General features: G+C 64.4%; 1 protein-coding gene across 1 annotated transcript in view; it reads left to right on the top strand.

Annotated features, from left to right (window-relative positions):
• Positions 1-20,905, top strand: part of FOXO6 (forkhead box O6) — a 28,065-nt gene extending 7,160 nt beyond the window's left edge. Inside the window, exon 2 of the mRNA XM_084300452.1 lies at positions 16,450-20,905. Within this exon, the coding sequence (XP_084156578.1) occupies positions 16,450-17,862 (1,413 nt within the window). The 3' untranslated portion in view covers positions 17,863-20,905. The remainder of the gene's footprint in view (positions 1-16,449) is intronic.
• Positions 20,906-22,061: the final 1,156 nt, after the last annotated feature.

Below are 22,061 nucleotides of genomic sequence, written 5' to 3'. Positions count from 1 at the left end.
GAGTGGGAGCAGCCTGTCTGTCCGTCTGTCCCTGAACGCCCCCGCTCTCTCCTCACCCTGCTTCGTGCTGTCAGCAGTTCGCGAGCTGTCCCGGAGCTCCCCGCGGCTCTGAGATCCTTTTGTCCTCGGCCATCGCGTGGCCGGGATCGCGGCCGCCGGACGTGGCTGCTTTCGGGTTTTTGGCAGAGCACGGTCTGAGGGGACCCAGGGGGAGCTGGGACCTGCTGGGCCGGGAATGCCAAAATCCAGCATTTCCCGCGTGCTGCACGGAGTTCCGCCGCTCGCCAGGGCTCAGTGCTGGCCCACGTGGCTGTGCTCTGGCTGCCGGGGCCGATAAATCAGGGGGAATTGCTCGGTGCGTCGGCGGGGAGTCGCGGGCTGTTGCTGGTAATGAGTTCAAGCAGGGTGGCACCGGGGCTGCTCCTGGGCTGTGACCCGGACAGGACACCTCCTGGCTCAGTGCACGGCCAGCCCCACGGGGGATTGTGCACTTCCACACCCCACGTGTGCAGATCGGGGCCGTGCAGCGACCATCGGCTGCATCCAGCATCTGCTGCTGCTGCACCGGCGAGGCCTCGAGCATCCCTGGTGCGGGGCCACCTGGCCGTGCTTGGGTCCGGGGGTTTTTGGTGCCACGTCCTGGGCTGGCAGCACTGTGCTCCGGCCCCAGGTGCAGGGTGCGTGCGGAGAAGCAGGCAGGGAATTAACAGGCTCGAGCAGTGACAGGCTCATAAATTTGGATTTTTTTTTTTTTCCCGAGTCTGTCAAACCTATGTCTGTCCCATGGATGTAAGACAGCGTTTTATTGCTGCCTGCTTGATGGTTGTTCCCTTCTCCTCCGCTGCCGTGATTTATCTCTGCACTTTGCGCTGATTGGATTAGAAGTTTAAATGCTAAGGGTGCATAACAATATATTTTTCTTATTAATATTAAAAAATCATTATTGGATTTTTTATAGTTCTGTTTTGAATTGAATCCCCTTGCTTGATTTATTCTCTCTCCCAGAGTAGAATTTAATGCTAATAGGAACAATCATTGCTTTGTTTTGAATCTTTGACTGTTTGGAAAACTTTCCCTGCAAAGGGAAATTACAGCATTATTAAGAGTCCATTAAAAGAGGGTTTGCCCATTCCTGGCTATTACCTGCGAGCTGGAGAGAAAACAAAACAAAACAAAACAAAACAACAAAAAAAAGCAAAGACAAAGAGTCTCTTCTGTAGGGCTTTCTGCTTACACCCTTCCCTAGGTGTAACGCAATTATCACGCCAATTATTGTAATCAGCTCTATTATGTTGCAGGTATTAATTGCAGGTCCCATCGGTTAGGTTTCTTGTGGGACGCTGTGCCGTGGACACGCACATCGCAGCTCAGTCTGACCCGGCCGCGTTGGCCTGGGCACGGGCGGTGCCGGGGGGCTCGGCCGGCTCCGAGGGGCACCGGGTGGCAAGGGGACAGTGGGGCCAGCTGCCCGCTGGGCTGCAGACCTTTAAGACAGACGGGAGAAGCGCGGCAGCAGCCCCGTCCGATGCTTTTTGCTGCAGTGCCCACGGGCAGCGGGTGCTGTAGCAGTGCAGCGGGGAAACTGTGGAGTGGTGCTGGAACCCCCTGCCCCAAAATTTGCACCCCAGACTCTGCCCCCTGCATGCTTTGTCCTGTGTCCCACTCCCTGCACCCCAAACCCTGCTGCGTGCACCCTGCATGCTTCGTCTTGCATCGTGCACCCCTATCCTGCACCTTTCATCTTGCATTGTGCACCCTGACCCCAAACCCAGCACCCAGAACCCTGCACCCCACACTCCGCACCCCACCTGCCCAGCCCTCCAACCAGCCATTGCCCCTTGCAAACTGTACCCACGCCCCTCGTGCAACCCGTACCTTGAACCCTCCTGTACACCCCACTCCCTAAACCCACACACCCTGAAACCCACCTGTGCTCACTGGGCACCCCGTCCCCGCACCCCACCACCCTCCTACCCATACCCAGCACACCCCATACCTGGAACTCATCTCCCACCACCTGCTCCTTGCTCCTGCCCACCCATAGCTCTGTTTTCCCGGTGCAGGGGGTGCTGGAGGGGACAGCTGGGACCTTGGGATGTGCCTGGGACACTGGTCCCTGGTTGCACAGGGTCACTGCAGGGTGCATCAGCTGGGGGCAAGCTCCTGTCCCCCCATGCCTGCTGTATCCTGCACCCCATCGCTCCTGGCCTGGACCATGCCCAGGGACCTGGGAGTGCGGTGCCACCCCCAGGGTGTGACAGGGTCCCCAACACCCCTGCCCACAGCCCCAGTGGGTGCGATGTGTTTGGAGACCATGGGGGGCCCCGTGCTGTGGGGATGCTGCTGCCGCTCCCGCTCACCCCGCGCTCCCACGGCGCACTGCCAGGCCTGCAGAAGAGTTTTTCCACCGCTGTGGCAAACGCGGGCAGCAGAACAGAAGCCCTCAGTGTAATGAGAAGATGCCAGACGGGTGCGTCAGAGCTGGGGCTGCTCGGGGCGAACCCAGCCCCGCCATGTGCCCTCCCTGACCCACGGCGGGGGCAGCCCCCAGCCCTCCTGCGGCGCTGCCTGGAGAGGGGCCAGCCCCATGTGGCCAGGCTGCCTTCACCCCACGTGCAGGGGCATCCCCCACCCCATTCCCATGCAGCCCCGATGCAGGCGCCGTGTCCTCAGGCGTCCTCCCCGCTCTCTCGGCCAGGCTGCGTGGGGATGCTGGCGCTGGCCTCTGCTCACCATCCCCACATTTTTTCGTGGCTGTCCTGCTCTTGTTTTCACTCTGTGGTGGAGCCTGAGCCCACTATTGAGGAGTGGCTGCGTGGGGCAGCTCCTGCCCAGGGCCCTGCTCTGGTTGTGGGGCCATGGGGATGGCAGCGGTGGGGGGCTGAGGACAGAGGCATGTGGGGTCCCCAGGGTGCACAGTGCAGTCCTGGCTGTGTCCCAGCACGTGGCCTGGCCCTGGCCCCAATTCTGCCTGTGGCTTCTCAGAGGAAGGGGGGACAGGATTTGGGCACCCCCAGCACAGGGTGCAGGGCAGGGGGGTGCAGGTCTGGGTTTAGGGGTTTGGGGAGATATGGGTCCTGTACCAACTGGTGTGGGTCACCCTGTGGCACCTGGGGCACGGCATGGGGAGGTTTGGGGTACGGCACCAAGCAGTGTGGGGTGCAGGGCTGGGAAGTGTGGGGTGCTGCTGCTATGGGGAGGCGTGGGGCAGCAATGGCCTCGGGGTCCCAGATGCTGTCCCCTGCCCTCCCCGTGGCACAAATCCTGCTCCTGCCTGCCTGAGCGAGCAGGACCAGGGGGCTCCTGTAATTATCGTGCACTCTGAATAATTCATGGCCGTTCCCAACAAAGCCTCTCCCTGCCCCAGCTCCCCCTACACCGCCTGGCAAGCACCGGCTGGGGCCGGGGGGTGCTGTGAAGGGCGGTGAGGTGGGGACAATGTCCCCAGGCTGTCTCCATCCCAGAGAGGTCCCCGTGGTTGTCCCCTCTCCTCCCTTCCTCCTTGTTATGGTGCTGCTGACAGTCCCCGGGGTGACTGGCACAGGGACTGGGCTCTTTGGGGGTCTTGGCACAAGCACTGAGCACCCTGAGCCGCCCCTGCAGGGCCGTGTTTGTGCCGGGGGGAGGCTGAGGCTGAGTTTTGGCTGTGGGGCCGGGGGAGCTCCTGGCACCGAGCATCTGCGAGGCTGGGAGCCGCCAGGGGTTAAATGAAATAAAGCCGGTGTGAAACTTTTGGCTCGGGAGCTGCAGGCAGAAAGTGCATTTGTAGCCGCAAGTGGCCGCCTTGAAGACAATCCAGATCTGTCTGGGAGCCGTCTGCTGCTAAAACCCTTTGATCCACTTACTCCTCCCCGGGGAGCTCCCTGCAGCGCTGCTGCTAATGCCCCCGTGGCGACAGGGGCTTAGCTGCCAGACGGCTGCAGGAAAGCCCCCCCCTGCCAGGGGGGCGGCAGCAGCAAAATGGGGAGAGAGGGGCTTCTGGGGGGGCAGGAGGGATGCCTCCAGGCTGTCTGCGAGGCTTGGCGAGGATGCTTGGTGCCAGCCCCATGAAGATTTTGGTGCCACACGAGCCCAGCATGTCCTTGCACCTCCTGCACTGGCGTGCCCCGGGGTGCTCACGGGGGTGTGGGTCCTCCTCGTCGCCACCCCTGCACCCCTGGCAGGGCCCGTGGGGGCAGCTGTGCCCCCGTGTTTGGGCTTTATCCTGGTGGGGTTGTGCCCGGCCTCACTGTGCCCAGCTGGCAGATGCAGGGATGGGGGCGTGGAGCTGGGTTTAGAGCCAGTTGGGGACCCTTTGCTGGTGGGGAGGCTTTTCTGAGTAGGAAAAGCAAATTTGGGTCAAATTTGGCCCATTTGCAAAAAAAAAAAAAAAAAAAAAAAAAAAAACGAGAGAGAGAGAAAAGTGGCAAAGGGCAGAGAGGAGGCAGCCCCTGTGGGGTTGGATGGGATGGGGGTGGTTTGGGGCCACGCTTTGATTTGACTTCAGGAAGTGTGCAGAGAGCCTGGAGCTGCACCAGCTGCTGTGCACGACCTCATGTGGATCTGGGGGCTTGCAGGGTGCACCCAGCCTCCCGCTGGTCCCCCCTGCGGGTGGGCGACTTTTGGATGGACCCAGGGGGCCTGGAGCAGGATGAGGCCATGGGCAGGAGCAGGGGCCCGGTGCTGCCTTCCCCCGCAGGGGCTGCAGCCGCTGGGCTCTGGCACGGCGTGGTGCTGCCCGCGTTTTTGGAGATGCCGAGCATCCCCAGTGGCAGCACCTCCACCCCGAGCCTCGGAAAGGGGACGAGTGGCTGGGGATGGTCGCGGGGGGCAGGCGGCGGGGGGCCGGAGGTGTGAAAGGAGGTGACGGCGGGGCGAACAAAGGCTGCATTGAGCCCCGGCGCTTGGCCGCCCCGCCGGCAGCGGAGCAGGAGGCCGGCCAGGAAAAACAGGGCCGGGAGCGGGGAGCACATCGTGTCCCTGGCTGGGGCCGCCACAGCCCTCGGTACATTCTGTAGTGGAGGAAGCTGGCGCGGGGACGCGCTGCCTCACCGGCCAGCCCCGCACATCTGACCCCGGCGGGGCCACGGGCGCTGCGCCCTCCGACCACGCTAATTATCTGCTTAACGAGCCCCCCCCCCGAGGCCAGCCGGACCCCTTCTCCCGCCCGCCCTGGGGGGCCGCAGGCTCCTCGCTTCTGGGTCACTGCAGGGGGAGGAGGGGGGGCGGCTCGCAGACAGCGAGCGGGCGCCGTGCCCAGGAATTCGAGGATGGTTTGCAGGCTGCTCTGCCCAGGCAGCAGCGTCTAATTCAATTAGAGCTCGGTGTCACGCAGCCGGGAGGCCGGCAGCGCGTGGGAGCGGGTGGGGGCCCCCGCGGGGATGGAGCCCGACTGAAGGGCTGCCAGGTCCCCCGGGAGACGCCCGGATGTCACCGGGCTCCCCCCCAGCCCCCAGCGGTCGGGGTCCCCGTGTCCCCTCACGGCCATCCCCTGGTGCGCGCTGGGCAGGAGCAAGTGGGTGGCATCGCCCTGGTGGCAGCTGCCTCCCCGCAGTGCTGGGGGAGTTTCCAGGGCTTCCCCCCCCTATCCCAGCCTCATCTTCCTCCTCCTCACTGCCCTTCCCCTCTCCAGCCCCCAGCTGCCCCACAACTGCCCCCCAGCCCTACTGCAGCACTTGCCCCGCTCCCGCCCCACCATGCAGAACCCTAAAGCCCAAATTAGCGACCACAAGGGCTGGATGGGGCTGAAACCTGCGTGGTTCTGCCTCTCCCTGCACTCCGGGGCCTGCGTGCTCCTCGTGGCCCCGTTCTGGTTCCTCCTGTCCCTTTGCCAGGCATTTTGTCACCCCTGGTGCTGGTTGGCAGGCGGGCTGTGCCACACAGAGGCCGGGCAGGTTTCTGGGGTACTGTGCTCTGCAGAGCCCTGTCTGCACCAGGAACAGCCCCGAGGGCGCTGGCTCCTCCAGGTGGGCGAGGGGGACCTGGCCCCACTGCAGCACCCACGGCAGAGCTCGGGGCGGCCCCACAGGGCTGGGGCAGGGCCGGTGGCTCGGGCAGGCTCCGGCTGATGCAATTCTTGCCATGGCAGGTAGCGCTGCCGAGCTCCTGCGGGAGCGGCAGGAGGGGAATTGTTGTGCTCCTGTTGCTCTGCAGCATCCCGTGGGGATGCTGCCGCCTGCCCAGGTGTGTCCGCATCCTGCTCGCGCTGCTGATGCTGCAGGTTCACCCCAGAGGGGAATTTCGGGGGCTCCTCTGGGGGAGCAAGTGTTGTGCACAGCTCTTCCCCTGCCCCTTCTGCTTTGCTGCGTCCCTGCGTGGCTGCGAGTGCAGCCCAGAGACTTCCCCGTGGATTTCTTGTCACCCTGTAGCATCTGGGGGGTGGCACCCTGCTTGGGGGGATGGCATGTCCCCACCCACATGTATCTGGGGTTTACAGCTGGGGAAGTTTGGGGCATCTGGGGAAATCTCGTCATGTTCCTGGTACTTATGAGCCCAGTCCAGGGATGCTGGGGGGTGGGAGCAAAGCCCCCGGCCGGGCACTGCGGGATGCACTGGTGCTGGGGGGCTTCGTGCAGGGGGACCCCCCTGTCACCCTCAGGTACCTGCGGGATGTCGCCGGCCCCGCCGTTTCCCTGGCAACAGCGATGGCATCCCGAGCACCTCGAGCAGAGTTCCCCTGCATCCCGCGATGTCATCAGCCGTTGCCCGGGCAACCCAGCATCCGCAGCCGGGCGGGCGGCGCGGGGAGCACCCGGCACAGCCCCAAAAGCGGGGCGAGGGGCGAGGGGTGAGGGGTGAGGGCCGAGGGGTGAGGAGCAAGGGGTGAGGGCAGTGCCCAGGCTGTGCCTAGGCTGTGGCTGTGGGGGCTGTGGGTGGCCATGGCCATGTGGTGGGGACGGGCTGGCAGGCTCCAGGGTTGTGTTTTTGGGACCCGGGGGGAAGATGAAGCACGTGGCCCGGCAGCGGCTCTGCCTCGTGCTTGGGAGTCCAGCAGCTTGGAGGTGGAAGGGGAGAGGTGGCTCAGGGACGTGGTGTCCATCCCGTGTCCCACCCCATGTTCCATCCTGGCACCGCTGGGCTTGTGGTGAGTTGGTGTTCCCAAATGGTGAAAAGCCAAAAGAGGCTGAAAAAAGGCTCTGGGTCAATGGTGTTTCCCTTTTTGTGTTCACCGGTGTGCGCCTGCTTGCAGCCAGGTCTGGAGCAGCAGCCTCAGGGAGGGCACTGGGGGGCTCCATCCTCAGCTGCAAACCCCCCTCCAGAGCCCCAGGCTGGTTGTACTGGGAGGAAACTGGAGCCTGTGGTGCTGCCCCCACCTTGCGCAGAGCGCCTGCACAACAAATGGCACAGGTCCCCGCTCTCATGGGGACACGGGGGGGCCGTGAGCCCCCTGCCCGCCCCGGGCTCGGCAGCTGATGTGCATGGGGGAGGCCCCCCCCCCCCGCCGTGAGTAAGCGCGGGCTGGCGAGACCCCGGCGCGAGGAGCTGCGGGGGCGGCGGGGGGGCCGCAATTAGCAGGTGCAAGGCAAGCTGCTGCCGGGGGGCAGCTGAGTCACCGCAACGCACCGCCGGCTGTGCGCCTGTGCACGCACACGTGGGCGAGGGGGGGCCGGGTGGGGAGGGGATGCACGGGGGGGGGGGTGTGTGCCACGTGGGGGTCTTGCCAGGGGCACACGTGCGTGGGGTGACGCAGTGACGTCCCGCTGCCAGTCAGTGACATCCCCGGCACTGGGGGTGACATCCCACCTCCCCGGGGCTGCTGGGGCCGCAGCGTCCCCATCTCCCTGTGGTCCCGCAGTGGCCTTGACCCGCCGAGGTGACATTGACCCGCCGAGCGTGTCGCCTGTCTCGTCCCGGCAGGATGCTCGCGGCAAGGGGGCTCTGGGACTCCCCCGGTGTCGCCCCCTCTCCCAGCAGGAGCTGTGTGCGGCTGGGAGATGCTCGATGTCCCTCGGGTCCCTGCGGCACCGTGCTCGGTGACAGCTCACCTGTGCCACATTTGCCTGCCCCGTTCTGCCCATCCTGCGTGGGCGGCGGTGGTGGCATGGCCACCACCTTTGTGCCCCCCATGTTCCACACACCGGGGGTAGCGATGGAAAAAAGGGAGATGTGGGGGTTTGGGGGGATGTACTTTGTGTTTGTTTTTTTTTTTGGTGTAGGCTACCTGCGGTGCTGCGTGTGCCAGTGTGGGCGTGGGGCTGGCTGGGCTGATGTGTGGTCAGGCTGGTGCAGGTGGGGGGGAAATGGGGCAGATGGGGCCATGCTGGGGGTGCCGGCTGCAGCGGGGCTGCTGGTGACATTTTGCCTCCAGATTTTCCACCGCTCTTTTCTGGAGCCCTGTCACCGGCTGGGGCCGCAGCCAGCCCGCAGGGTGCCGGGGCTGCGACGTGCAGCAGGCGGAGCTGGGCAGGGAGCGGGGACAGAAGGGGGGCGGCGGGGACAGAGCAGGGGGACCCGGCACTGCCACTGGCTGGGAATTGCGCATGATTTTCACAGACATTTGTCAAATAGGGACTTCGTGCAGCATTTCACATTTCTGCGCCGTGCAGCCAGGCCCCGTGCCAAATGTTCTCTCCTCTAACCCAAAGGCTCGGCATCCCCAGCCCTCCCCTGCGCACCCGTGGGGCTCAGACCCACACAGGTATCTGCTCCGGGCTCTTCAACAACCAGGTCATCTTAACAGGAATAAGGCTGGGGCACAGAATGTGTTTCACCAGGAGGGATCCAAGGCAGGGATGTCCCCGCAGCCCCAGCCACCTGCCTGGTGCCTATCTGCCGCAGGCTGACAGTGATGGTGATCCCAGTGCTCCCAGTGCTCCCAGTGCTCCCAGTGCTCCCAGCTTGCTGGCAATCCCTGCTGGCATGGCCAAACCATCCCCTCGCCTCCAGAAGCAGGACATCAGGGGTGGTGCAGGAAGACACTGGGGATGGAGCAGGGTATTTGGGATGGAGCAAGGAGGATATCGTGGTTGGAGCAGGACATTGGGAACGGTGCAGGGAGGACATCAGGGATGGAGCAGGAGGACATTTCGATGGACAAGAAGGTTTGGTTCCGCAGGAGCAAGGACTTGCTGCTGCTCTGAGCACCCCCACCATGGGGGTCCCAGGGGACCAAGGGGCTGTGGTGAGGCCGGGCAGATGCAGAGCAGGGCAGGCTCCCTCCTGTGGGTCCTTGGAGACTTGTGTGCCCTGGTGCATGGCCCTGTGCCCAGCTTCCTGGGCCACCTTTGAGTGCAGTCCAACTCCGGAGTATATCACAGCCCAGAAAGCAGGAACACCGCATGGCTGGGTCCTGTGGTTCCCTTGGGAGAACCCCCAAAATGTTTTTTTTTTTTTTGGGGGGGGGGGGGTTTGCAGCTCTGTCCCCATCCAGCTGCGCCCTGGTACCTGGCTTGGGGGCAGCCAGCGGGGAGTTGAAACGGTACCCGAGGAAAAGGGAGCGTGGCTGCTTTAATTATTTGGCTGCGGTAAGAACTTGGTGTGGAGGAAATTGAACCCAGGGGAAAAAATACTGTAATTTCATGCAAAAATTACATGGCAGCTCCGTGTGATTTACTGCAGCTATTTTGGTGGCCAACTCTGGGGTGTAATTAGAGTATTACTGGATAAGTGGCTGATGGTGGAGAGGGTCTTTCCAAAGCGTCCCAGCCGGTGTGGCGCGATGGAGGGGTCCGGGCAGGCCGGGGCTGGGGTGCTGGTGGGGACGCAGCAGCCCCTGAAGGCTGGGAGCCTCGCTGCCTCCTGCAGGAGGCAGGCACCGTGCATGGCATCCCTGGTGGTGCCGGCGCCCTTGGGACCCCGGAGGGAGGCACCGGGGCTTCTCCAGCTCTGGGGAGTCTTGTTGCGGGGTGAAAGCATGGCTCTGTGTGTTGGGTCCCTGGGGAAGCAGTGCTGGTGGGATTTCCCAGCGTGTGGAATTTGTGGGGTGCCGGGGGAGGATGTGGTTTGCTCTGGGGCTGGCTTGGTGCCGCGTGTGGGACTGGGTGGGCAGCACCGCCAGGGGGATACAAAGGGAGTGTGGCCTGACCCCGTGCCCGCCCCATCACCTGCAGCCACCCCTGCTGCTGCTGCTCACCCCACAGCATCACCGCGGGACCGGGCTGCATCCTGTGGGCACGGACCCACAGCCAGGGCTCAGAGACACACCTGGGGGACCCAGCCCTGCACCAGCCGCCCCAGGAGCACCACATTAATTATCCAAGTCTGTCCTGCGGTGATCTAATGAGCCCTCAGGGAACGCACAGGGCGGCCCCGAGGTGCTCGGGGATCAGAGGTGGTGCAGCAGCGCAGGATGGTGGTGGTGCAGGTTCCTCCCTCAGCATGCACCGCAGCAGAGCCCAGCAGTGTAGGGATGGTCCCAGCAGCATGGGGGCTGTTTTGGCCCCTCCTGGCCTCAACACACCAGGGAGAGGCTGTGGCTGGAGGAGGAAGTGGCCCTGGGGAGGCCCTTGGTGGGTTTTGGGTCTGTTCCAGGAGAAGCCAAAGGAGGAGCGGAGCACACCCTGGGCCGGGCTGCAGGAGCTGCCCTGGGGGGCTCACCTGCTCACTTGGACCCTTTGGGTGGCAGCCGGGGTGGGCTCAGCTTCCTCTGTGCCTGCCTTGGCTGAGGCTGGGTCCTCCCTGTCCCAGCCCTGGGCAGCTCCTGGGCAGCTCCACCAGCCCCAGGGCACCCCTGCATGCATCCCCAGGTACCCTCAGCCCCACATTCGGGCACCCGGGCGCTGCCTCCAGCATCACCTGGCGCTGTCCCCTTGCACCCGGCCTTGTCCCCTGAGCCTCATCGCCGAGCAGGGAGGATGCTGGCGCTGTGCTTGTGCCCTGGGGGCAGCGGGGAGAGACTGCCCCACCACAGGGGGCTCTCAGCGCTGGGGACGAGGTGGGGGCACGGGGAGGATGCTTTTCAGAGGGGGCACGGAGCGGCAGCAGCTGGCTAAAATAAAATAAATCGGCTGCCATGGCGACGGACACACTCCCACCGCACAACTCGTAGCAACCAGCTGTTTGGCAGCGGCGGTAACCAGGGCTGGGAGGGGGATGCGCGGCCGCCCCATGCCTGCCTCCCCTGCTGCCGCCGCTGCCGCCACAAGGAGCCTCCCGTGATGAGGCTGGCAGAGGCCGACCTGCCCCCCGCTGCCCCCACGTCCCCTTTGGGCAGCCCTGGTGTGAGGGAAGGGCCGAACCCAGCAGCCTGTGCTGTTTATCCGGGGTTTGGCACCCGCCTGGGGGGCTCTGGCACCCGCCTGGGGCTCCCAGCGTGTCCCCACGCTGCGTGGAGGCTGCTGCTGGAGGCTGTGGGGCAAACGCTGGGCATGGGGGGCAATTGGGGGTGGGTGGGGGCCATGGCTGGGTTTGGGTCAGTGCCTTCTCCTGATAGTTTGAAAATAGCTGGCACCGCTCATGGCCAGGATGGGAGGGAGGCACGGAGCCAGCCACGAGGCTCAGGCCATGCCAGGCCCATGGGGTAGCGAGGGGGGCACAGCAGGGCAAGTGGCTGGGCCCCCCCCCGAGCCCCAGCGGCCCCTCTGCCCCCCCCTCCCCCAGGGGTGATTAGCGGCCCCTAACAAGATGCCGGCCGGGCTTCGCCTGACATCCTTGCACTTCCCATAACACGGGAGGCAGGCGAGGCCCAACGCCAGCCGCGCTCATGGCCTCCAGGCTGCCGCCGGCCTCCTCACATGCCAGCCACCTGCGGCAGAGGGCTGGGGATGGCCATGGCCCGTCACGCCTCTAATGGGCGCCTGCTTCAATTAGCAGCAGTCAGCCCGGCTCTGCTCAGCGGTGCGCTGACCCGAATTTGCTCGCCTCCGCTCGGCAGCCGCCGGCGAGACCCCCGTGGTGGGCGGCTGCCCCCGCACGGCGTGGGGCTCCCCGGGGAGGCTGGCGGCCTCGCTCTGCCCCCCAAGTGCCCTTCCCGGGGGTGCCCGTTCCCCCCTGAGCCCCCTCTGCCCTGCCCGGCTGCAGGAGCAGTGCTCGGGGGAAGGACGGGCTGGGGAGGGCCCTGGGTCCCCATGGGGGTGTTGTGGGGCGTTGCGGGGGGTGGCTGTAGGGTGCTATAGGATTCTGCAGAGACAGCTGCAGGGCACAGCTTGGGGTGCTGCGGGGCAGCATCAGGGGCTGGCTGTGTGGCTGTGGGGCAGCTGGCAGGGGGTGCTATGGGGCAGTAGTGCCGGCTGCTATGGGGCAGCACGGAGCACGTGCAGCCACACCGCTTCCCACCCGATGGGGGGCTGCCGGCTGCCAGCGGGTGGGCACTGGGAGAATGGGGCAGAGGCTGGAAAATTCATTATGGAAGAAGGGAGCAGTGACAGGGGTGGTGTCCCTGCTCTGTGCCGTCACCTAGCAGTGCTCGGTGGCAGGAGGTGCCGCGGGCACCGGGGGCGCAGCCACCCCCTGGCACACGGTGCTGCCGCACTGAGCCGCTGCCATCTGCTCGCCAGGCAGGCGTGGGCTGCGCGCGGGATGCGCCGCAGCGGTGCCAGGGCTGGTGGGCTGAGCGCAGGGGCTGTGCCCACGCTGGGGCAGCGGGGGGCACGGTGACATTGGTGGCAGGCAGTGGGGCTTGGCTGTCCCCAGGGGACGGTGGCAGGAGATTGGTGGCTGCCCAGGGCATAACGGTGCCTCAGTGCTGGTGTGGGCTGTGCTGTCACCCGTGGGAGGACGATGCCTTGTGCTGCTGTCACCTGGCAGCGAGCGCCCTGTGCCACCTCCAGTCTCTCCGTCACCCCTGCGTGGCATCCCCCCCGGGACAGGGCACCATCAAGGCTGTCGGCAGCCTCTGCCCCTGCAAATATTTCCTCCAATACTGGCAATTTTTGTGTGTGAGGAGTAAATAAGCATCAATTAACCCCCGGAGCCACACTCATGCTGCCGGAGAGCGGGTGGCAGAGTGCTCGTTAGTGGCCCTACACTGCTTCCTCCCAATAGCCTTCGTGCGAGGCCCCGCCAGGCACCGGGCTCATTAGTGGGCTGCAGCTGCAGACAGGGCAGATGTGGCCAGTGTGTGGGGCCACAGGAGGGTGCAGGACATGCAGGACAGGGCTGGATTTGGGGTTTTTGTGGTGTTGGACTTTTGAGGTTTTGCTCAGAACGTCCCCAGGTGATGGATGGAAGGGTGGCAGGCCAAGGGACAGTGCTGGGGACAGCACACAGGAGCGGGAACCGTGGCAGGGACAGGGCAAGTGAGCATGTTGCAGATGAGCCCCAGTTTGCCCGAGCTCTTGGCGCAAACTCACAGGTGGCTCCAGAGAGGTCCCTCGGATGCCTGCTGCCCAGCTCTCCATGGGGGAAAGTGCCCACAATCTGCTCTTGACCCCAAAGTCAGCGAGTTGGGGTCCTGCAGGGTGGGTGCCCCAAATGATATTGGATCTGGCCCTTCCCAGGGGCTTGGCACAGCTGTGGCATGGCTCAGGGTGCTGCAACGCAGCTGATGTCTCTGCTGGGTTTCCTGGGAGCCAAGTGCTGGCTCCCAGCGGCTCCTCCCCGGGACAGGGGATGGGGGTGTGGGGTGGCACCCTCGGCACTATGGGCCCTGCCTGGCAGTGCCAGCCCTGTGCCCAGCTGGGCCTTGTGCGCTCCTGCTCTCGCTTGGGTTGCACTTGTGCCATACCCTGTGCACCCCTGTGGGATGTCAGCCCCCCACACCCCCACACCCCAAAGCCTGCAGCCCCCCAAGGCTGGAGGGGTTGCAGGGCAGGAACAGGCATGTGGGCAGCAGCTGGGTGCTGGGGGTCCTTGCAAGGGGAGTCCCCCCCAGGTCTTCCCCAGCCCCCCGGGTTTTGCCGGGCACGGCCCCCCGCAGGCAGCCCCTGGCCGGTCAAAAGGACGCAGGGAAAACGCTCCCAGCGCTGCTAGATGCAAATTGCCAGTCGAGTCACTCATCCAGACAATGGGGTCCGGCTAATCCTTTTACAATGGGACTAATTGCTAATCAGACCGATTTCACACTGCCTGTTCCCCTGACAATGAGGCTCGGCGGAGAAGGGGGTGAGGATGCTCCAAGGGAGCACCCACCCGCCCCGGACCAGGGCACAGGGAGCAGCCCCGGCAGCCGGGCTCGGGGCAATGCAGCACTGGGGCAGCCCCTGGCATCGCCCCACCCCAGGGTGCACAGGGCTTGGGGCTGCCTGCAGCGTTTGGGCAGCGAGGTGCACAGCCCAGGGCGCCTCCTGCCCCTCCAGGCTGCTGCCTGAGATGGCAGGGGCCTGCTGTGGCTGGGGGGAGCCCTGGCATGCTGCGGATGAGCTTTGGAGATGGGGGGTCCCTGCCCTCTGCCGTGGGGCTGTTGGGGGGCAGGATGCTGAGCCTTGGCGAGGGGCATGGGGTGTTGGATGTGCAGGGGTGTAGCTGGCACATGTGGGGACAGGGAGGGGGCGCAGGCTGGGCAGAGAGGTGATACAGGACAAAGCAGGGCAGAGCAGTGCAGGTGGGGTCCCTGCGAATGGCATTGGCCTTTGTATGCACCCCTGCGCCCTGCCAAAACCTGCCAGAGCCCCGGTACGCCCCAGGCAGGTGCTGACATGAAGGCTGCCGGCCCTGCAGGCTGCGATGTCCCCTGCATGTCCCTGCCCCGCTGAGCCCCACGTTTTGGGGCAGGCGATCAGGCCCGGGGTTGGGTGCTGTGGGTGGCAGTGGGGTGGCAGGGGCAGCGGGGTGGTGGCAGCAGCTCCCTGCCCACCGCTGCTAATCAGCTCCTGCCTGCCCCTGCCCTGCGCCCTGCACCCAGGGCCTGGCGTGTTGGGGTGCTAATGAGGAGAGAGCCGGACTCGCTGTGCCTCGCGCTTAATTGCTGCTGTCTTTTGGCTCTTAATGAAGCTCTGCTGCAGAAGAGGCAGCAGCCTCACCTCCTCTCCCCCTGCCAGCCTCCTCCCTCCAGCCAGGTCCCTGCCTGATGCCAGCCTGGGCATGGGTGGTGCAGGTGCCCCTGGGGGTCCTGCCCTGAGCTGAGAGCAAGAGGCAGGCAGGAGCTGGGGAGGAGGCTGGCCCCGTGCTGACTGTCCCCCATGGCCAGCTGAGAGGAAGGCAAGGACCCCAGAAATTGGTCCCTGTCCCTGCTCTGTGCAGGGCAGTTGAGGGCTGCTACATCACCTGCATGGCAGGGCAGAAGCGGGGCCGTTCTTGGCCCCCTGGGAGCATCCAGCCGGTCCTGCTCCCCAACTCCAAGTGTCCCCATCCTCAGGTGTCCCTGTCCCCAGGTGTCCACACGTGCGTGCGAGGTGGCACCACGGGGCCAAGCTGGCTGCTGGCTCTGCAAACCTGGTGAAAACCACATGCTCTACTGTGGTCCCCTGCAGCTTGCACTGCGGTGCGGTTACACGGAGGGGAGCTTGGGCCATCAGGTGTCCCCAGGGAGGGGCAAGAGGGGCAGGGGGAGCTCTCTCTGCCCTGCTCCCTTTGCTGCAGCTGGAGGTGCTGGTGGGTGGTGCGGGCAGCCACTGCCGCGTCCCAGCCTGTCCCAGAGCTGTCCCAGCCACCGCCTGCCCCCTCCCCAGCTGCGCGTGGGGCCATGCAGGAAGGGGTTAATGGCTAGCCCATACCTGCAGTTGCATTTTAAAGATGTGAAATTAAAGCCCGTAATTTATTCTCCCCACACACGAAGGAGCAATTAGTTCTAAACACGGCTTAATCAGTCAGCGCGAGATTGATTTCTGTAGACTTGGATTTGGTGGCTGCTGGCGAGGAGCCAGCCTGGGAGCAATCTCCAAATAAATGAAGTGCAGAGAAGTAAGCCATTACATAATATGATAGATGAGGCTGGAGCTCACTCGCCTCTTCATTAGTATTCCACTGTACGCTGGCGACGGCACCAAACTTTCTCCCCAGCACCTTGGTTCCTTCCCCCTCCGCATCCCTCTGTCCTCCTGGGGAAAGCAGGGAGCTGCAGCGGCTCCCTGGGGGCTGCAAAGATCAGCACGTGTCCTTGGTCCCTCTCCTCCCCTGCCCGGCACTAGGAAGGACCCAGGACCACCCAACCCATCACCCCGAGGGGCTGTGGATGTGGGCAGAGCGTGCCCGTGGGGATGAAGCTGGGCTTGCAGAGCCCCCACACTGTGGCACCAGTGCCTCTCGGAGCTCACTGCTGGGAGCGGGCTCGGGCAGGGTGCAGGGGGCTGGCACCCAAGGGTGTGCACCCGGTGGAGGGCATCCCCGATGGAGCTGGTGGAGGTGCAGGGTGTGGGGTGGTGGGGGCAGCAGGCGGCTGCTGCTGCTGCTGCTCCCTGTGGGCTGGGAGTGCTGCTGGGCTCTGCTGGGCACGTGGGTGGTGGGGGCAGGAGGGATGGAGAAGAGAGGAACCCCTGCATGGACCTCGCTGTCTTCGGTGCAGAGCGGGGCCTGAATCTGCCCCTGCTGCAGCTGCCTCTGCCCCTCTGGCCCAGACAGCCCCAGGAGATGGAGCCCTTTCCCCCCCCCCCGCCCCCCTCAGCTGCCCTTGCCCCCGGCCACGTCTGACCGCCCCCTCTGCTTGTGTCCCCACAGAACTCCATCCGGCACAACCTGTCCCTGCACACCCGCTTCATCCGCGTGCAGAACGAGGGCACGGGCAAGAGCTCCTGGTGGATGCTGAACCCCGAGGGCGGCAAGACAGGGAAGACGCCCCGGCGGCGGGCGGTCTCGATGGACAACAACAGCAAGTTCCTGCGCATCAAGGGGAAGGCCAGCAAGAAGAAGCAGCTGCAGGTGACGCAGGAGCGCGGGGAGGACAGCCCGTCCTCCCAGCAGGCCAAGTGGTCGGAGAGCCCCGCGTCCCATGCCAGCGACGAGTACGATGCCTGGGCGGACTTCAGGACGCGGGCCAACTCCTCGGCCAGCACGCTGAGCGGGCGCCTCTCGCCCATCATGTCCAACCACGAGCCTGACGAGCTGGAGGAGGACGATGGCACTCCGTCCTCCCCGCTGATGTACCCCAGCCCCTCCAGCACCATGTCTCCTTCCCTGAGCGCCCGCTGCTCCGTGGAGCTGCCCCGGCTGACCGACCTGACTGGCACCATCAGCCTGAACGAGAGCCTCGGGGAGAGCTTGCTGGAGGACCTGCAGGACGGCTACAGCATGAGCCCTTCGCAGCAGCTGCCCCCGGCCGCCCTGCGGCAGCGGAGCTCCAGCTTCACCTTCAACTCCAAGTGCTCCAGCATGGGGGCTGCCACCAACACGTACTGCGGGACCATCTACAGCCAGCCGGCCATGAGCCTCATGCGCCGCCTGCCCATGCAGACCATCCAGGAGAACAAGCAGGCCACCTTCTCGCCCGTCAGCTCCTACAGGAACGCCTCGCTGCAGGACCTGCTCTCCTCCATCTCCTACGCGCACAAGGAGAGCATGGTCCCGGGGGACCTGCCCTTGCCGCAGGCTGGCCCCATGGTGCCGGCCCGTGGCCACAGACAGACCCCGCTGCTGTGCGGCGGCGGGGAGCAGGGCTTGTCCTCCTACCCGGCCCACTCGGCCTCGCTCATGAAGAGCAGCGCTTTGTACCACCCGTCACCAGCCAGCCACCACCCTGCGGTCAACACCAGTGCCTTAGCCAATCCTGTCAGCCTTATGAGCCTGCCCAGTGACACGTGCAGCATGACGGCCATGCCGCACCACGGGCACCTGCATTCCTACGCTACTAACCAAGGGGCACACATGAGCTTGCTGGATTCGCTGCAGGGCCCCTACCCGGGGGCTGTCCACCCCCCCGTGTTGGGCCAAGACAGGTTCCCAGCAGACCTGGACCTGGACATGTTCAACGGGAGCCTGGAGTGTGACGTGGAGTCCATCATCCTGAATGACTTCATGGACAGCGACGAGATGGACTTCAACTTCGACTCGGCGCTTCCGCCGCAGAACGCGCTCAACGTGCCCGTGTTGCCCGGGGGCCCGCAGCCCACGAACCAGAGCTGGGTGCCCGGGTGATGCCCGCCTGGGCGCCCGCCACCAAGACGTCGCGAGGGGAACGCCGAGACAAACTTTTTTTTTTCCTTTCTCTTCTGCCTTTATTTGTTCAGATGGGCTAGAGCCATCGGGTCAAACTTGCGATGAAACACAAACCCTAGGGTCAAACGTTGAGACGGGGCAGGGGCCGGCCCCAGACGGGCACGGCGGCGCCAGGGGACACGGGGCAGGCAGGAGCGGTGGAGCCAGGCAGTCCCAGGGCGGGCAGGGCAGCGGGAGGGGAAGCCCTCTCCAGGGGGTCCGAACACCGGTGCCGGCTTGGCTCAGCCCTGTGCCGGAGGTCCTGGGGCTGGGTGGTGGAGCAGGGGCAGCTGGTGGTGCAGGGACCTGCTCTGTGCGCGTCATGTTCCAGAAGGGGACCCTTTTCTCAGAGCCACCTTAGGAAGCGAGTCCTCCAAGTAGAAGTGTCAGGAGAAGGGAGCCTGCCCCGGGCCGGGGAGTTCATCACCCCCAAAACACTTCTGGGGACCTGAGTGCTACCCGTGCGCCCAGGCCCCCTCTGCTGCTGCGCTTCTGGCAGGTTTGTCTACCAAGCAACAGGAAGGGTCGGTGATGGAGGGAAGGGTGTGCAAGCTGCAGCAGCACACGTGCACTGTGCAAGCCAGAGGTCATGCTGTAGTGCCACAGTTACACTGCAGTGCCGCAGTCATGCTGCAATGCAATGGTCATGCTGCAGTGCCGTGGTCGTGCTGCAGTGCCACGGTTACACTGCAGTGCCGTGGTTGTGCTGCAGTGCCATGGTCACTGGTGTGGGCTGTGCCGCGGTGGCTGTGCCAGAGGACGTGCTGCTAGCCACGTGCCCTGTGCCAGCGCAGGCCAGGGGGAGTCACAGGGTCGGGGAGGGGGGCATATTTATTTGATTTCATGCACTCTTTTGCCATTGAGTTATTGCATTGGAAGGAAGGGTCGAGCTTAGGGAGAGGAGAGAGGCCAGGGGTAGTGTGTGCCCAGTGGGGGCCGCGCCCATCGCATGTCCTGGCTTGGCTTGGCCGTGGTGTTGGATGCTGGGGCCGTGGGCAGAAGCAGGAGGCGTGGTGTGGGTCACCCTGGCTGTGTTTCTGTCTGTGTGTGAGAGGGGGGACGTCGTGCCCACCCTGCCCTCACCTCCCCAGGTTCCCAGGCCAGTGTGACCCACACTGCTGGCCCCATGGGCAGAGCTCAGGGAGGTGCCATGGGGCTCACAGCTGGGACAGGAGCTCCTGGGGTCGTTACTGGCTTCAGGAGGAGCTCCTGCCCCAAGAGCTCGCTGGTGCTGGAGAGGTGGTCTGGGCAGATGGGCTGGAGGAGTCAGCAAGAGGTCAGCCCCGGTGCACCAGTCTACCAGGGGCTGGTGCTCGGTGGGGACAGGGACCACAATTCGAATGGAGCAAGGCTGAGCCCTTGGACCGCTGCGTCCTGCCCTGCTGAGCCCGGGGTTTCTGGAGGGGGGCAGCCAGGCAGGAGCACGGTCCAGGGGAGATGGAGGGGCTGGGAGGAGAGGGCAGTGGGAGCCGCTGCTCTGTCCCATGAGATTTGTCTTCCTCCTGGGCACTGCAGGCTCTCTGGTACACCATGCCCCTGGGAAGCAGCGAGGGCTGCTGTGCGGAACCAGCGCGTCTTCCCAGCCCGGCTCTTCCCTTCCCACCGCGGTGTCGGTGCTGGGTCCCACCAAGCCACAGGGACAGCACGGCTGCTCGGAGCTGGGGCAAGGGGACCCGTGGGTGGGCACCCCCTGCTCCTCTCCTGGCCCTGGGTCTGTGGCAGAGCGTGCCAGGGGAGCCCCACGTGCCACCGCTCACCTCCGCCCTGGGCACACAGCGGGCATAGTCTCTAAAGACATTCTTACAGGTTAATTAATTATGTTTACATTATTTGATCATGTACAGAATTTAATATATTCTATTATATATAATCTTTCTTGAATGCTTTTTTAAAAAGAATTATTCTTTGGGTCAGGATCATTCGTTTTATACACCACCTCTTGTTTCAGGCGTATTTAAATCATCAGAAACCGATTGCGATTGCAAATGGCTATTTAGTACCCAGCCCCCCAGCTCTGCATGGGGGTGTGAAGGAGCTGGCGAGGAGAGGCAGGGAAGGCACTGGGGCTGCCATGGGAGAGAGTGGGGGTCCTGCCCTGTGTGCCCCCCGAGCAGGGGAGAAACAGGGGGGGTGTCTGCATGATGGGCACACCCAGCAGCTCACCAGCACCCGGCACGTGGGCGTTTGCAGGCGGGGGTGCCCGTGCCCAGGGACCCCCCCTCCACACCAGCAGGAAGAGAAGAGCCCCCAGCCCCGGCCCTGCTCGCCTCCCCCTGCCCCGCGGCGCGGTGGCCCCGGGCGTGCACCCCCGGGGCAGGTCCCATTGCGAAGCTGTCTTTGTGGTTCGTGACCGTGGGGTTGTCGTGTGTGCGGTGGAGTCGTGTTGGTAAGCGTCGTGTGTACAGTCGTTGTGCGGTGCGGTGCGAGGGACAGCAGGCGGCGGGGAGTGGGGCCCCCAAAAAGCAACCCGGGGAGGGGTGGGCAGGAGCTGGGGGGCTCTGGGTGGAGGGGACGGGGATGGGCTGGACCTGGGTGCTTGGACCATGGCGTGGGGGGAGCTGATGATGCCCATGGTGCCGGCAGAGCTCTGGCGAGCCTGGATGCTCCCAGCACCCCCCTGCCTGTGCTGCTGCCGGATGGAAATCAGGGCTGGGTTTCACTCTGGAACCTCCACCAACAGCTCTCCAAGCACCAGCCCATCGCCTCCCACCTCGCCCAGCTCCAGCCCTCCCCCCCGCAGCCCCTCCTGTCCCCCAAGCCCCGTCCGTGCCCCACGGGACAGCCCATGGGGCAAGGAGCACCCGCTGCTCCTGGCCCTGCACCCACCGAGCCCCAGCCCTGCCTGGAGCCAGGAGCCGGCATCGAGGGGATGCTGGGGGGGGGGCACCGGTTTGCTTCATACGGCGGCTTCGGTCCGTCCTTTCCCTCGTATTTATAACTGTACAGACTGGGGGGGAGGGTCTCTGACAGGCGTCATCTCTCACCACGCATCTATCGTAGGCAATGGTAACTTTCTTGGTTGTGCTATTAGAGTTTGTGTATGTGGCAATGTAAAGAACTGTGTATAGTGCATTGTACAGCATATTTTCATGAATAAAATTGTTTTAAATATTACAAGGCTGGGCTGCTGGCTTCGGTGCTTGCGTGTGTCTGGGCTGGGATGGCGGGGACTCTGCTGGACTGGAGGGACCTGGGGACACCCACAGAGAAGCCGCGATGTCTGCGGAAGCAGGGCTTGTCCCCCTGCTGGGCTCCGGGGGGTCCAGGCAATCCTCGCTGGCCAACGCCTCTGGAGATACTCCTTGGCAGCCTGCAAATAGATCCATTTACTGAATGTGCCAATATTTTTTGAGGCTAGTGGCCAGCTGCAGCGTCATGGCCAGCCCTGCCCTGCCCAGGGCACAGGGATGCCCGCGCCGTGCACCCACTGCCCTGTGGGAGGTTCCCTGGGTGCAGCCCCAGAAATCCCCTTCTGTGCAGCTGCCTGGGCTGTTTGGGCTGGAACGTCCCCTTCAGTGGGTGAATTCATTTCCTGCCCCAGGAAAAATTCCTGAAACTTCCCAAGTGGATGCAGCTCCTGGTTTTGGCAGTGATTTAGGGTCTTGGGGCAATGTGTCTCAGTTCAGGGGTGGGTCTTTGCTCCCAGACCCCTCAGCTGTTCCCAAAAGCAGGACTCAGCCACCCGAGGGGCTCCTCACCACTCATCCAAGCAGGCTGGAGAAGCTTAAACCCATCTGAGGGTCTCTCAGAGGCCCAAAGCAGAACATTGCCGCTGAGCCGAGAGGTCCCCTCCAAAACCCCATGCCCGTCCTCCTCCTGCAGATTTTCAGGTGGTTTCTCCATGGGCTGTGCAGGGAGGGCAGCACCTGGGGACCAAGGAATGGGCCAGGCCTCCTGGACCCCTGCTCCGAGTCCCTGAGCCAGGTGACATTCAGCCACCCCCACTGGCTGCTGGCTGAGCATCTTCCACTCTGCTCTGGTGGGTCCGGTGTTGTCCCCAGCTCACAGGCTCCAGCACAGCACGCAGTGCCACCCTGGGGACCCGTTTGTCACACGGGGCTGAATGGCTGGGTGGGCATGAAGGAGCAGACCCGTGGTGTTATCTGGGGGGCACATGGGGCTGCGTTCTTCTCACAGCT

The sequence above is a fragment of the Netta rufina genome, assembly GCF_964035555.1.
Source record: "Netta rufina genome assembly, chromosome: 23".
Taxonomy (NCBI): Eukaryota; Metazoa; Chordata; class Aves; order Anseriformes; family Anatidae; genus Netta; species Netta rufina.
The sequence above is the reverse complement of the archived record's forward strand: the minus strand, read 5'-3'. Positions and strand labels throughout refer to the sequence as shown.